Source organism: Bactrocera dorsalis, chromosome 6, assembly GCF_023373825.1.
Source record: "Bactrocera dorsalis isolate Fly_Bdor chromosome 6, ASM2337382v1, whole genome shotgun sequence".
Lineage (NCBI taxonomy): Eukaryota > Metazoa > Arthropoda > Insecta > Diptera > Tephritidae > Bactrocera > Bactrocera dorsalis.
In genome coordinates, this window is record NC_064308.1 from 13,318,496 (window position 1) to 13,332,410 (window position 13,915).

At 39.0% G+C, this 13,915-nt stretch overlaps 1 protein-coding gene across 1 annotated transcript; it reads left to right on the forward strand.

Moving 5' to 3' along the window:
• Positions 1-2,345: 2,345 nt before the first annotated feature.
• Positions 2,346-4,243, forward strand: LOC125779670 (uncharacterized). The gene is made up of 2 exons (XM_049460946.1): positions 2,346-2,484; positions 3,469-4,243. Exons 1-2 carry the CDS (start codon positions 2,450-2,452, stop codon positions 4,241-4,243), a joined length of 810 nt encoding a protein of 269 aa, XP_049316903.1. The 5' UTR covers positions 2,346-2,449.
• Positions 4,244-13,915: the final 9,672 nt, after the last annotated feature.

Below are 13,915 nucleotides of genomic sequence, written 5' to 3' on the forward strand. Positions count from 1 at the left end.
TGGAACACGTTAATCACTGGAATGAAAATGAAGTTCGCATACTTTTCGATATAAACATCGACATTGCCAAAGACATTTTACATCGTCTTCGCTAAAAATTGGAAATGGTACAATTTCGGTTGATACTTCCGGTGGTTCGATTCCATCCATTCCATCTTCCCTTTATCAATTGACGAAAGATGAACTCATCACAAATATTCGCACATTGGCCAAATTATCATAACTACGATTCCTTAAGTGTACGCGCAATGTTAGCTGCCAAAAATACCGATGTTGTTGACTTCAACTGGAAGATTCAAAGTCAAATTCCGGGAGACTTGCGCTCATACAAATCTATCGTTCGTCTTGACAATGAAGACGGCGCCGTGAATTATCCAGTGGTATTTCTAAATTCTTTGGACAGGCTTGGTATGTCACCGCATCATTTGCGTCTCAAAGTTGGATCCGTCGTTATTATGTTTTGCAATCTTCATGCGCCGAATACAAGGGGGAGAATGTTTGATTCTAAGAATTCTTTTGAGTTCTAACGATTTTCCATTTCAGTTCATCTTTCCATCTTTTCTGTACACCGGAACAGAAACCAAAAAGCGTTGTTTATAAAGCTGCGTTACATTGAAAAAAAAAATGAAATGATAAACTTAACTTACGTTTCATTTCAAAATACATAATTTTATGCAGGACAACGGCTGCGGGGTCAGCTAGTTATATATAATTTTTGAAAATTAAAAAAATTGATGCAAATTTAGAAAATGATGACTCATTAAAACATTATTGGAGAAGCGCCAACTTGTGATTTGCGTGAAGGAGTGGCCCAGGATCTGGGATATTAGCAACACATTACATTGCAACAAAAATGCTGTAAATCAAGCCTGGCTTCATACAATATAAGCAATGCTCTTGATAAAAGTGGTGAGATAATTTATGTTTTGTATTCTGTGTTTTATTGTGTCTAATAAAATGTATGCCTTAGTAGATAAGTGCAAATCAGCGTGGGTTAGTATGCGCGAAAGCTATCGCAACCATGCTAGGGTAGCTGGCAGCGCTGATAGGGAAGTTTAGGAAACTCCATCATTTTCGGAAAACGTTGATTGGGAGTTTGCGGAGAAAATGTTATTTTTGGTGAATGTATCCCACAAACGGAAGAAAGTCTGAATAATTTGAACGTTCGCCAAACTAACAATTAATTTTTTCTATAGGACTTTCACAATTCCAGTGTCTTTCGGAGAAGATTCGCATACATCGCCAATAAATATCGGGGAAGATTCTAATCTGTCGCTACCAAGTGCAACCGACTCACAGCACTCATACGATTATGTGAGTACATACATATATTGAATATTATATTTGTATATGAAGAAATTTTGTATATGGCCCTAAGTATGGGAATTTTAGTTATTTTTAATTTATTATGTATTTTTAAAGATAGATATACATATTTAGATTCTTTTTTTATTTTTAAAATGTAAAACAATTATAATTGTTTTGTTTTATATTTCAGAACCCAACACCCTCGAAACGAGGACGGCCCTTACCCCACAGAAACCAAACATGGAATCGATTTGATAATATACTCAATAGGCAAGGGGAAATGTTGGAAAGTCGCTCAAGTACCACGCGCAGCTCCCCTTACGAATAAGCAGTTTCAAGTTTTGATATTTTTAAATTAGCTATTAAATCAACTACCTCGATCTTGTTTTTTTTATAGTAGGAGGAAGCATCGAAAGCCCGAGAGCGGGACTTTAATCCGCTAAACCTAACCTACTCCCACCTTATGTCTCTCTCACAGGACCACTGGATAAAGTATTACTTCATGGGAGAGAAGAAGACGTTAAGTCTCCTCTATTGCACGGACCGACTGACGCCTAAACTGTTCTAAATGTTTCAATTTTGTCATAATTAGATTTGCCGCTTCGCTGACAGCATTCCACTTTACAGAGGACTCGCACATAAGTGCTGTCAAATTTTCTACCGTGATACTATCTCCAAGGGTGGTTTTCAGCTTTTCCCTTAGGGTGCGAACAGAGTGGCCGCTTGTTGCCGAGCCGAGCCGGCTGACGCTTATTGCGAGAACCAATGCGAGAAAACTGGTACTATATAAATTAGTACAAATAAGCGCGATCAGGTCATAGTGGGCGCCGAGCTGGTCAGAGCGCAAAGCTGATTGAATGCGAGAAAACAGTTCCAAAGCGTATTCTAGCGCCGAAAACATTGTTTATTCTGCGAAAAGCTAGTTTTGGATATAAAATTCTTTGGAAAAAGTGAAATTAAAAATTATATGCTGTCATTCATCATTTAATGGCATTCTTGTTGAACTTTTCTTGAGTACAGTCGTGTGTTTTGGTTTATTTAAAATGAATGTAGAACAATTAATAAGTGAAGTTTTTTCTCGGCCGGCTTTGTGGGATCAGAAAAATAAATGTTATCATAACCGTGTTTTAGTGGAAAAGCTATGGATGTCCGTTGCTTCAGAAATGAAAATACCAAGTAAGTTACATTGAAATTTATTATATTTTATTCATGCATACGAAATTACAAAATTTATCTCTTTTTAATCTACCATTTTTGACACTTGTTTTATTGAATTCTTTTATGATTTTTTCCAAATGTTCTTTTTGCACTTCTTCTTTTAAATTTTCATCTAATCCCTCTAAATCAATAATTATGTTGTGTAGAAGGCATATACATTTTACAATGAGTTCAGCGAAAAAAGGATCCGTTTCAATGGGTTTCCATAATATTCAATGCACTTTCTAGCTCTTGAAAGCCGGGCATTAAAATATTCATGGTCTTCCGTTATCTCCTTTCGGCTATACGGCCTTAACAAACATTTTAAAAGGGGATAAGCCTCATCCCCAAGAAATACATATGGCACAGTTTCTTCACTGTTTGGCAGACATGTATTTCCAGGTAGTTCTCCACTTTTTAAAAGATTAAAGATTTTGGAAGAGTTAAAAGTGCCACCATCACTTTGCTTTCCGTATCAACCAACTTCAACCGCAATAAATTTGCAGTTGGCATCGGCAATACCTTGCAACACAATAGAAAAAAAGTGTTTATAATTATAATACATGGAGCCAGTAAACCTGGACACTTGATTCGTATGTGCTTCCCGTCGATAGCACCAATACAATTTGGGAAGTTCCATAGCTTCCAGTATTGCTCTGCAATTTCTTGAAAACATTGTTCGTTTGGCTGCGGCATATGTATAGTAAACATATTATCCCATAGAACTTGGGTTGTCTCCTTAACAATAGCTCCTACTGTTGATTTGCCTAGCCGAAACGAAAAAGCTAGTGAGGCAAATGATGCTCCAGTTGCCAGAAATCTAAATAAGAAAGTTAAAACAAAAATTGTTATTTAAATTTATATTATATTATTTGTATAAATTTTTGTATTTTATTGTTTAAATTCATGTATGCATATAATTTTTATCATATTTTAATTATATGGTTTTATTTGATCTTGCAGAGGAAGACTTAAAAAAAAATGGAAGTATTTACGCGCTCAATTTCGATGGGAAGTACGCAAAATTCCAACTCCAAAATCGGGGGATGCCGCATCACAAATTACTTCGAGTTGGCCTTATTTCAATTCTCTACTGTTTTTAAAGGACCAAATGAAATACAGAAATTTAAGTGGTAATTTAAAAGCGTCAAGTGCAAAAGCTACCCAAGAAGAGGTTAAATATGAAGAAGAAATTGAAGATATTCTCAACACTTCACAAGTCGAAGAAACAAGAGATCTGTGCGACAATGACGAGTTCAGCTGTGAAGTTCCATCGAAAAAAAAAAATACCTCTAACAGCACTGCCCAATTGTTGGAAATTGAAAAAAGAAAATTGGCACTGCTGGAAAATAAAAAAATGGAAAAAAAGACTGTATTGGATGAAGATGAAGCATTTTTTGTAACACTTTTGCCGCATATTCGGAAGTTGGACCCAGAGAATAAATTTCTGTGTCGAATGGAAATGCAAAATGTACTTTATAAATACGTGTATGCAAAAGTTAAAAATATGCCCACACTGTCCAATGAAACTTCAAGATACGCGCCTTTGTCTTCACCAATCAGCGTTTCTTCTGAAAGCTACCAGATAAATTCTTTAGACCTTAGCATAACTCCTTGTTTTCAACCGATCTCATTTACCTCAGTTGAAGGTACAAATATACCATCAACTTCATCATCATTGGTTTCAGACCAAAATACAATGGAAACTGTAATTTATTCATCTTTAAACTCCTCTTAATTAATTTATATTATTTATTTTTAATTTTTTTGTATAATTTTTCTTTTTATTTATAAAAAAATGTATTCATGAATTTAATACGATATAAAATTAATTTAATACAATAAATACAAATATATAAAACATAAAAAATTTCTTACCTGAGAGTTACTATCAAGCGTTCACATGGACATATTGGTACTTTAATAAAATACTCCACTTCTTTTTTAATTTATCACCAATCTTTTAGAGCAGGCCTGTCCAACATACGGCCCCCGGGCCACCATCCGGCCCGCATAGGCCATTCACCCGGCCCGCCATCTCTTAGAGTCTTTGGACATCCCAGTTGTATAGGTTTGCTTCTATATGTTTACATGTGTGTGTGTCAATTAAAAAACTTACTCTATTGCAAGTAAAACAGTGCTCCCTGTAGTAAATAAAATAAGCAGTTGATAAGAAAGAGTACCTATAAAGTACTGTACTTTGCAAGTGCCTACAAATAGGTTTAAATCTCATGAGTATATCAAGCAAAACGCGTACATGTACAAAAAGAAAACAAAACAAAAGAAGCGTGTCATATGGCACGAACTGATTCAAATAGCGCAACAACAAATTCATGAGAAATATTTTCGTCACAAACATCAGCACGAGCTAATGGGAAAACTTGTGTATTTGTTTTTTCGCATTCTCGCTCCAGCAAATTTTGTGAAAAAAATAGCAACAACATTCATCATTTTTTCTTATGATCCGTTAACCAGGAAGTAATAGGAAATCCTATGCAAAAAAATGATAATTTGGGAGCGATAAAAAAACAAATTGTTTTTGTTCTCGCACCACAAATTTCATTTTTGGAAAGCCTTTGCATTTGTTTTTGTACAAATTAATATACATAATATTAATTACATACAAATTAAATTAATATCAATTACATACAAATTGTTTGAAAAATAAGTAATTAGTAAGTGATGGATAAAGTAGTGCAGACAGTTAATTTTATACGCGCAAGAGGGCTTAACCACAGACAGTTCCAGGCTTTTCTGGCTGATGTCGGTTCAGATCACGAAGACATTGTATACTTCAGTCGCGTTCGCTGGCTCAGCAGAGCAGCTACACTAAATTCTATGCCCTGCTGGACGACTTAAAGATTTTTCTTGACAACAAAGACCAAGAAATTACTTTCCTTACTGATGAGCAGTGGTTGGCTGATCTGGCTTTCCTGGTTGATATAACTAAATATCTTTCTGATCTTAACTTGAAACTGCAAGGGAAAGACCAACTATGCACACAGTTATACGAACTCGTTCTAGCTTTCACAAAAAAGCTTTTGTTGTTGGAAAAGCAGCTGAAACAAAAGCAGTTGATTCATTGGGAGACCTTATCTACAAGAAAGCAAGCTACCTTGGATTTTGACAAGTATGTACGTGTTGATGTTACAAAGATTAAGGAACGAGTTTGACGACAGATTCGCAGACTTCAAATCACAAACTCCCTGCATGAAAGTGTTTCAAAAATTGAATTTACAGCTGGAGTTAATAGAATTGCAAAGCAGCTCTCATCTAAAAACAGCATATAATAATTGTCTTCCAAACTTAATTGAATTTTACAAAAAGTATATTACACCCAGTCAATACCAAAACCTTACTAAGCTGGCTATTCAACAAATTTCTTTATTTGGTAGTACATACAGTTTGCGAGCAGCTGTTTTCTCGCATGAAATTTAACAAATCAAAAACCAGATCATCTTTATTAGATAGCCATCTTAAAGGCATTTTGCGCTGTGCAAACAGAAAAAATGTTAGACATCTCATTAATTAGATTTTAAGAATAAGAATATCTTTATATGCTAAGGCCATAGTTACATTAATAATAATATATTAAGATTTATGTGATGTTGCTTTTTATAAATAAATAAATATACCAAAACTGAAGGTCTTTTTATTGTTTTTTTGGCCCGCTACGGTTATGAAAATGCTAAACCTGGCCCTTCACAAAATTATGTTGGACGGGCCTGTTTTAGAGAATATAGTCGAAAGCTTCAATACTCATTCGAGTATATTCTTTAAACTCGGCAGGATATTTTCTTAAATCACTATATAAGTGATGAAATTCTCCAAATTCACTTCGTTTATCATTTATTGGATGTTTTCCAAATGATTGATTGATAAAATACTTTAAAACAGTAGCCGAAGCTAAATACTCATCACCTGACGAATCCATATCTTTTCACTTCAATTTCACAAACACGAATGAACAACAAACAAATGCATACAAACATACATAAAACACAAATAATAGATAAAATATCAGCGCTGATTCTCGCATCCACTATGCACACTCAAACTTGTTTCTCGCATGAACAAGTTCTCGCAATAAGCGTCAGCCGGCTCGGCTCGGCAACAAGCGGCCACTCTGTTCGCACCCTTATACTTGAAAACCGAGGACAATAAAAGAACACGTGTTCAGAGTCTTCTATACACTCTGTACACGTCGGACAGTATTGACTAAAGTCATGACGATATTTGAATAGGTAGCTTCTGAAACAACCATGACCACTGAGTATTTGGGTAAGGTGGGCATCCAGGTCTATATGTTGTCCTCCTATCCACAAATGTATGTCAGAAATCAGTCGGTGGGTCCATCGTCCTTTGCATGAAGTTTAACACCGTTGCTGCCACTTTGCAATGCTTTTTATTCTCTCTTCTTTTTTTGCTGTGATAGACGTCTCTGGGAGGATGGAGTCATGTGTAGAAGTTCACGTAAGTGAAAAAAGTTCTCTGATTGCCATTCACTTGGGAGTGGCCAGAAACGATTCGTTTACATGTGACTCAAGCAGCTCACGACTTCCGGTCTTTGATCAAGTATCCTCTGGGTAGCCTAAGAACATCCGTTTGAAGGCGAGCTAAAGTGAGAAGGCAAAACATCCCCTGCATAGGGTTGTGCGCTGGGTATGGGACCCGCCACGTAAAAAAACACCCCCAATGAAAAGGAAAAAACAGCCTCGGATGAGAGACCCCCCTTTTGAAGACGACCATGGCAAACGAAATAAGGACTACGAATTGAGGGCATGCACCTGGAATGTCCGGTCCCTTAACTGGGAAGGTGCCACTGCCCAGCTGGTTGAAGTCCTCGTGAAAACAAAGGCTGACATCACCGCCGTCCAAGAAATGCGATGGACGGGACAAGGACAGAGACGAGTAGGTCCTTGTGACATTTACTACAGTGGCCATCCTCGTGAAAACAAAGGCTGACATCACCGCCGTCCAAGAAATGCGATGGACGGGACAAGGACAGAGACGAGTAGGTCCTTGTGACATTTACTACAGTGGCCATATAAAGGAGCGCAGGTTTGGTGTGGGATTCGTGGTGGGAGAGAGACTCCGTCGCCGAGTACTATTATTCACTGCGGTGAATGAACGTCTAGCCACAATCCGCATCAAAGCGAGGTTCTTCAACATATCGCTGATTTGCGCCCACGCCCCGACGGAAGAGAAGGACGATGTGACCAAAGATGCCTTTTGTTAGTGCTTGGAGCGCACTTATGTGAGATGCCCCCTACGATGTAAAAATCGTGCTTGGCGACTTCAACGCCAGGGTGGGCAAAGAGGGTATCTTTGGTACTACGGTCGGTAAATTCAGCCTCCACGAGGAAACATCCCCAAATGGGTTGAGGCTGATCCACTTCGACGGGGCCCGAAATATGGTTATCTGTAGTACTAGATTCCAGCATAAGAAGATACATCAAGCTACCTGGCTGTCTCCGGATCGAAAAACTACCAACCAGATCGATCATGTTGTGATAGACGGAAGACACGTCTCCAGTGTTTAAGATGTGCGTGCGCTCCGAGGTCCTAACATCGACTCGGACCACTATATTGTTGCAGCCTAAATTCGCACCCGCCTCTGTGCAGCAAAAACGCACGCCAACAAACACAAGGAAGGTTCGACTTCGAGAAGCTGCAATCACAACAGACAGCCGAACGATTCTCTACTGGGCTTGCACTCCTGCTCTCTGAAAGCACTAATCAACAACTCGGTATAAGGGAAGTGTGGGACGGCATTTCAAACTCCTTACGGACAGCTGCAGCCGAAACCATTGGTTTTCGGAAAGTGCAAAAGAACAGCTGGTACGACGACGAGTGCCGTGTCGCAGCGGAGAGAAAACAGGCTGCCTACCTCGCAACGTTACGATCGACCACAACACGTGCAGGATGGGATAGATACCGATAGTTGAAGAGGGAAGCGAGACGCATTTGCAGACAGGAGAAGAAAGAGGCCGAAATGCGTGAGTACGAACAGCTTGATAAGCTGGCCGACAGGGGTAATGCCCGAAAATTCTACGAAAAACAAAGCGGAAGCCGGCCGAGCTATTCAAACACGGCGGCGAAGAACTGATAAGGAGCATGCATCAGCTTCTTTGTAAGATATGGTCGGACGAAAGCATGCCCAACGATTGGAATTTTAGTGTGCTATGCCCAATCCATAAAAAAGGAGACCCCACAATCTGCGCCAACTACCGTGGGATAAGCCTCCTCAATATCGCATATAAGGTTCTGTCGAGCGTATTGTGTGAAAAATTAAATCCCACCGTCAACAAATATGATGATATTGATATCATCGGCTTCAACACCCGCGCCGTTAGTTCTGCTTTCTCCAGACTGAACAAGGAAGCAACGCAAATGGGTCTGGCAGTGAACGAGGGCAAGACGAAATATCTCCTGTCATCAAACAAACAGTCGTCGCACTCGCGACTTGGCTCTCACCTCACTGTTGACAGTCATAACTTTGAAGTTGTAGATAATTTCGTCTATTTAAGAACCAGCATTAACACTACCAACAATGTCAGCCTGGAAATCCAACGCAGGATTACTCTTGCCAACAGGTGCTACTTCGGACTGAGTAGGCAATTGAAAAGTAAAGTCCTCTCTCGACGAACAAAAGCCAAATTCTATAAGTCGCTCATAATTCCCGTCCTGCTATATGGTGCAGAGGCTTGGACGATGACAACAACCGATGAGTCGACGTTGCGAGTTTTCGAGAGAAAAGTTCTGCGAAAGATTTATGGTTCTTTGCGCGTTGGCCACGGCGAATATCGCATTCGATGGAACGATGAGCTGTACGAGATATACGACGACATTGACATAGTTCAGCGAATTAAAAGACAGCGGCTACGCTGGCTAGGTCGTGTTGTCCGGATGGACGAAAACACTCCAGCTCTGAAAGTATTCGACGCAGTACCCGCCGCAGGAAGCAGAGGAAGAGGAAGACCTCCACTCCGTTGGAAGGACCAAGTGGAGAAGGACCTGTCTTCGCTTGGAATATCCAATTGGCGCCACGTTGCGAAAAGAAGAAACGACTGGCGTGCGGTTTTTAACTCGGCTATAATCGCGTAAGCGGTGTCTACGCCAATTAAGAAGAAGACGTCTCTGATAAGTTATATATTCGCGCGAATTCATCTCCCTGGATGTAAATCGGCGCCATACTGGCTAATACCTCAGCAGTGTCATTTGAAATGGTTCGGAAAGCACTTATCACACGTATTACAGAAAGCCTATGCACTGTGTTAATTGGTCTAGCATATGATTTTGTTTCTAGCGCCTGTATGCATATTGGAGCCGCATACAGGATCATTGAACATATTGCCTTACCTATTAAACATCGCCGGCTGGAACGCACACAGCTTTTATTTGCTATCGTTAGAGATAACGCATTATATATTTTATTTGCTTTACTCGTCGCATTTTCCAAGTGGTCTTTGAGCTTGAGTCTTGAGTCCACTATTACCCCAAGATACTTCAACCGATTATGAGCAGGATTTCTGCACGTTTGCAGTATCAACTACTTCTCTTAGTGGGCCTCTCTTTAATAAAGCCGTATTGTTTCTCTGAAAATCCGCCGGACTTTTGGATTACTAACTCCAACCGGTTTCTTACAATGCTTTCATACACTTTCCGAATTGTGTCAAGCATGCAGAGGTCGATAAGATGAAGGTTCTTCGGGTGGCTTATTTGGCTTTGTCAGTAGAACCAGACGCTGTATCTTCCACGGATCGAGGAATATCCCTTCTAATATACACGCATTGTGCATGTTAACAAATAATTTGGGCCTTAGAGTTATGGCTTCCTCAAGGGCTCTATTTGGTATACCATCTATTCCTGGCGCTTTGGAATTTTTGATTTTTTTCGCAATAGCCAATAGTTCGTCTTCTGTGAGTAATAGGGGTGGCTCCGTAGCTTCGTTTCATTTAATATAGGAAATGTAGGCATGTGTCGGGAATAACGCTTCGACAACATAAATAATGCGTTCTTGGGTTGCTGCGACTTATTCTTGAATTTCGACATACAAATTTTGTATGCCGTTCCCCAGGGGTCTATGTTAGCTTCTTTACAGAGCTTTTCGAAACAGGATCTCTTACTACGGATAATGGCTGACTTCAGGAGCTTTTTTTGGCATTTAAATGCTTCTCTGAGGCTGATTTCGCAACGTGTACAAAGGGAAGACCTATTAATGGGGCTGCAACATTTGTATGCTATATGTCCTAGTTGGAAGCACCTAAAACCACGAGTAATAGGTGAAAATTCCCGGAGGCGGCAGACGGACCACCCGATCTTTACTTTGCCACACTTGAGTAAAGTTTTGGCATCCTCAGCTCGTAGGCATTTGAGTGCCACTTCGAGTTTTCCGCAAATTTTTTATATTTTGCTTCTCCAGGTTTTGGATCCCACACTCCTTTTGTAATGCCTCGCAGATTTCTTCAGGGGTGGCTATCTCACCCAAGTCTTTGCACATAATGGTAATATTATGAGTTTTTGGCTGTATTACGACCATTTCACCAATAACTCCCTCTAGGGCGCTTTCGAATGTGTCGGCTCTCTTTTCTGTTTGATTTTTTAATTCGATTATTAGGTCTCTTTTTAGGGTTTGTCTAATGTACCTCACGTTTGAACTCAGTTCTTCAAGGCCTCTGTCGCATTTTATTTTCTTCAAGATATCCGTATACGACGCTCCCTCCTTTTTTGTTAATATTATAGCGTCTGGTTTCGATATGATTCTCTTCTTGATCGGTTTCTTCTTTCTAACGACGTCTACCCATTTCTCGCCTGCGGGCTTGTCTCCCAAACTGTCTTTGTGCATGCATTCTGTGACCTCACTATATGTTGCTAGCACTTTATGACTTATCTTTTTCAGCTTCTTCGTTGGTGGCAAATATCCCAATATCTCGCGAGGTCTCTTTGGGGCATTTTTATCACTTTGCGGCGCCTTTCCTACCATAAATCTTTTCGACGGGTTCTCTTGCTTTTCTGCCTTGTCACACACCTTACCAGATCACACATAGCTTGGTTAATATGTCTCTGACCAGACATGATGCTTTCGAGCTCTTTAATTTTCCTACTCAGTTTGCAGAAAATATTGGGATTTCAACTATTTTGAAGTTGCTCAGATATGCCACCTTTGCCTGCTTGGTCGGCATTTTCGCATATTTTTGCTGATCCAGCAGCGGTGGGTTCTTCAGGTTTGCCTTTTGGAGGCGTTCACAAGATTTTTGAGTTCCTCCGAAAAGGATTCTCTGGTGTACATCCCAAACTGTTCTCAGAGGCCATAACTCTGTCAGAGAATAGTTGGGAACACCTGTCAGTCTTTTCCCTAACAGAACTTACTTATATTTTGATGGTTGGCAATGTCGTAACCAAAACAAAACGAAGAAGGAGAAAAGGAGAAACAAAACAAAAAACAGCTGATAGACTAAATCAAAACGGCAAAAAAAGAATTGAGTGCACGTTTTGATTCGCTGTTACGTGGGGAAATTCCTATTTAATTTTTTTTTATTTGTATATAAATTTACCAAAAAAGGGGCAGGTAAGTGCCAAATAAATTCTATTGAAACCAAATCAAAAGTACTTATCTAATTTTTGGTATTAGCGTCCAATCAATCAAAAGTTCAGTCACAGTCTCCCGGTAAGTCTCTAACAAAAACAAGCCTGCTACCACTTTAAAAACCACAAAAATTCTTGCTGATATTTTAGACCACTAGAAACACGTCTACTTTCACTGACTACTTTCAACAATCACCTCGATCCGGTCAAAACTACCTCCATCTGTTGGCGACGACATGTGTATTTCAATAAATCTAATGCTGCATAAGAAGGTTGAAGAGCATAAAATTAAGTACAGAACCAACGACGGTTAAAATTTTTTTTATAACTATTTTTTAATAATAATTTACTACTGAAATTTTTTACTGAAATTAAAATAAGTATTTTTAATAATAAAATTTTTTACTGAAATGAAAACTAAAAGTTATAGTCTTGATGTTTTTTATTTGCATAATATAAATAATATAATTCTAGACTAAAATGTTTTGCCAGGGAACAGTAGAATTAATATATGTAGTCTGTTAATACAATATATGGGGTATTCCATACCAAATGGACCACTTTTGAACTCGACCCCTTTAGATTTTGCTGAAACTTATCCATCCTTTTCTACCCTTTGAAAAACATTTTTGAGAATTTTTTAAAAAATTTTTGTCCAACTTCAAAAAAGTTATAAATTTTTCAAAACAATGGCTTTTTTATTTTCAAATAGCCATAACTTTTGTAGAAATTGACTTTTGGGGACCTTTTTTCTTTAAATTTTTGTTTTTGAATGAACTTTTTAAAAAAATACAGGAAAAAAATTTAACACGATCAATTATATAAAATAATCGGTTTTTTTTAAGTAAAATCGTAATTTTTTGGAAGTTCGCCATTGTTTTTTCTAAAAAAAAACTTCAATTAATTTGACAACTATCCCTGCTAATCCCGGAGTGGGTTGATTTTTTTTATATTATTTTTATTTATTTAAAAAAAATGTAAAATTTTCAAAAATGAAAAAAAAAAAAATGTTTCCGTAAACTTTATTTCTGTCATATCTTCTTCTTCTTAATTGGCGTAGACACCACTTATGCGATTATAGCCGAGTCAACAACAGCGCGCCAGTCGTTTCTTCTTTTCGCTACGTGGCGCCAATTGGATATTCCAAGCGAGGCCAGGTCCTTCTCCACTTGGTCCTTCCAACGGAGTGGAGGTCTTCCAGCTCATCGTTCCATCGAATGCGATATTCGCCGTGGCCAACACGCAAAGGATCATAAATCTTTCGCAGAACTTTTCTCTCGAAAACTCGCAACGTCGACTCATCTGTTGTTGACATCGTCCAGGCCTCTGCACCATATAGCAGGACGGGAATTATAAGTGACTTATAGAGTTTGTTTTTTGTTTGTCGAGAGAGGACTTTGCTTCTCAATTGCCTACTTAGTCCGAAGTAGCACCTGTTGGCAAGACTAATCCTGCGTTGGATTTCTAGGCTGACATTGTTGGTGGTGTTTACGCTGGTTCCAAGATAGACGAAATTATCTACAACTTCAAAGTTATGACTGTCAACAGTGACGTGAGTGCCAAGTCGCGAGTGCGACGACTGTCTGTTTGATGACAGGAGATATTTCGTCTTGCCCTCGTTCACTGCCAGACCCATTTGCGTTGCTTCCTTGTCCAGTCTGGAGAAAGCAGAACTAACGGCGCGGGTGTTGAGGCCGATGATATCAATATCATCGGCATACGCCAGCAGTTGTACACTCTTATAGAAGATGGTACCCTCTCTGTTGAGTTCTGCAGCCCGAAATATTTTCTCCAGAAGCAGGTTGAAAAAGGCGCACGATAG

Bases quoted from the DNA above. Each gene is read 5' to 3' on its own strand.
- LOC125779670 (XM_049460946.1), top strand. From the start codon at position 2,450: ATGGATGTCCGTTGCTTCAGAAATGAAAATACCAA. The intron at 2,485-3,468 runs GTAAGTTACATT...TTGATCTTGCAG, and splicing joins TTCAGAAATGAAAATACCAA to AGGAAGACTTAAAAAAAAAT.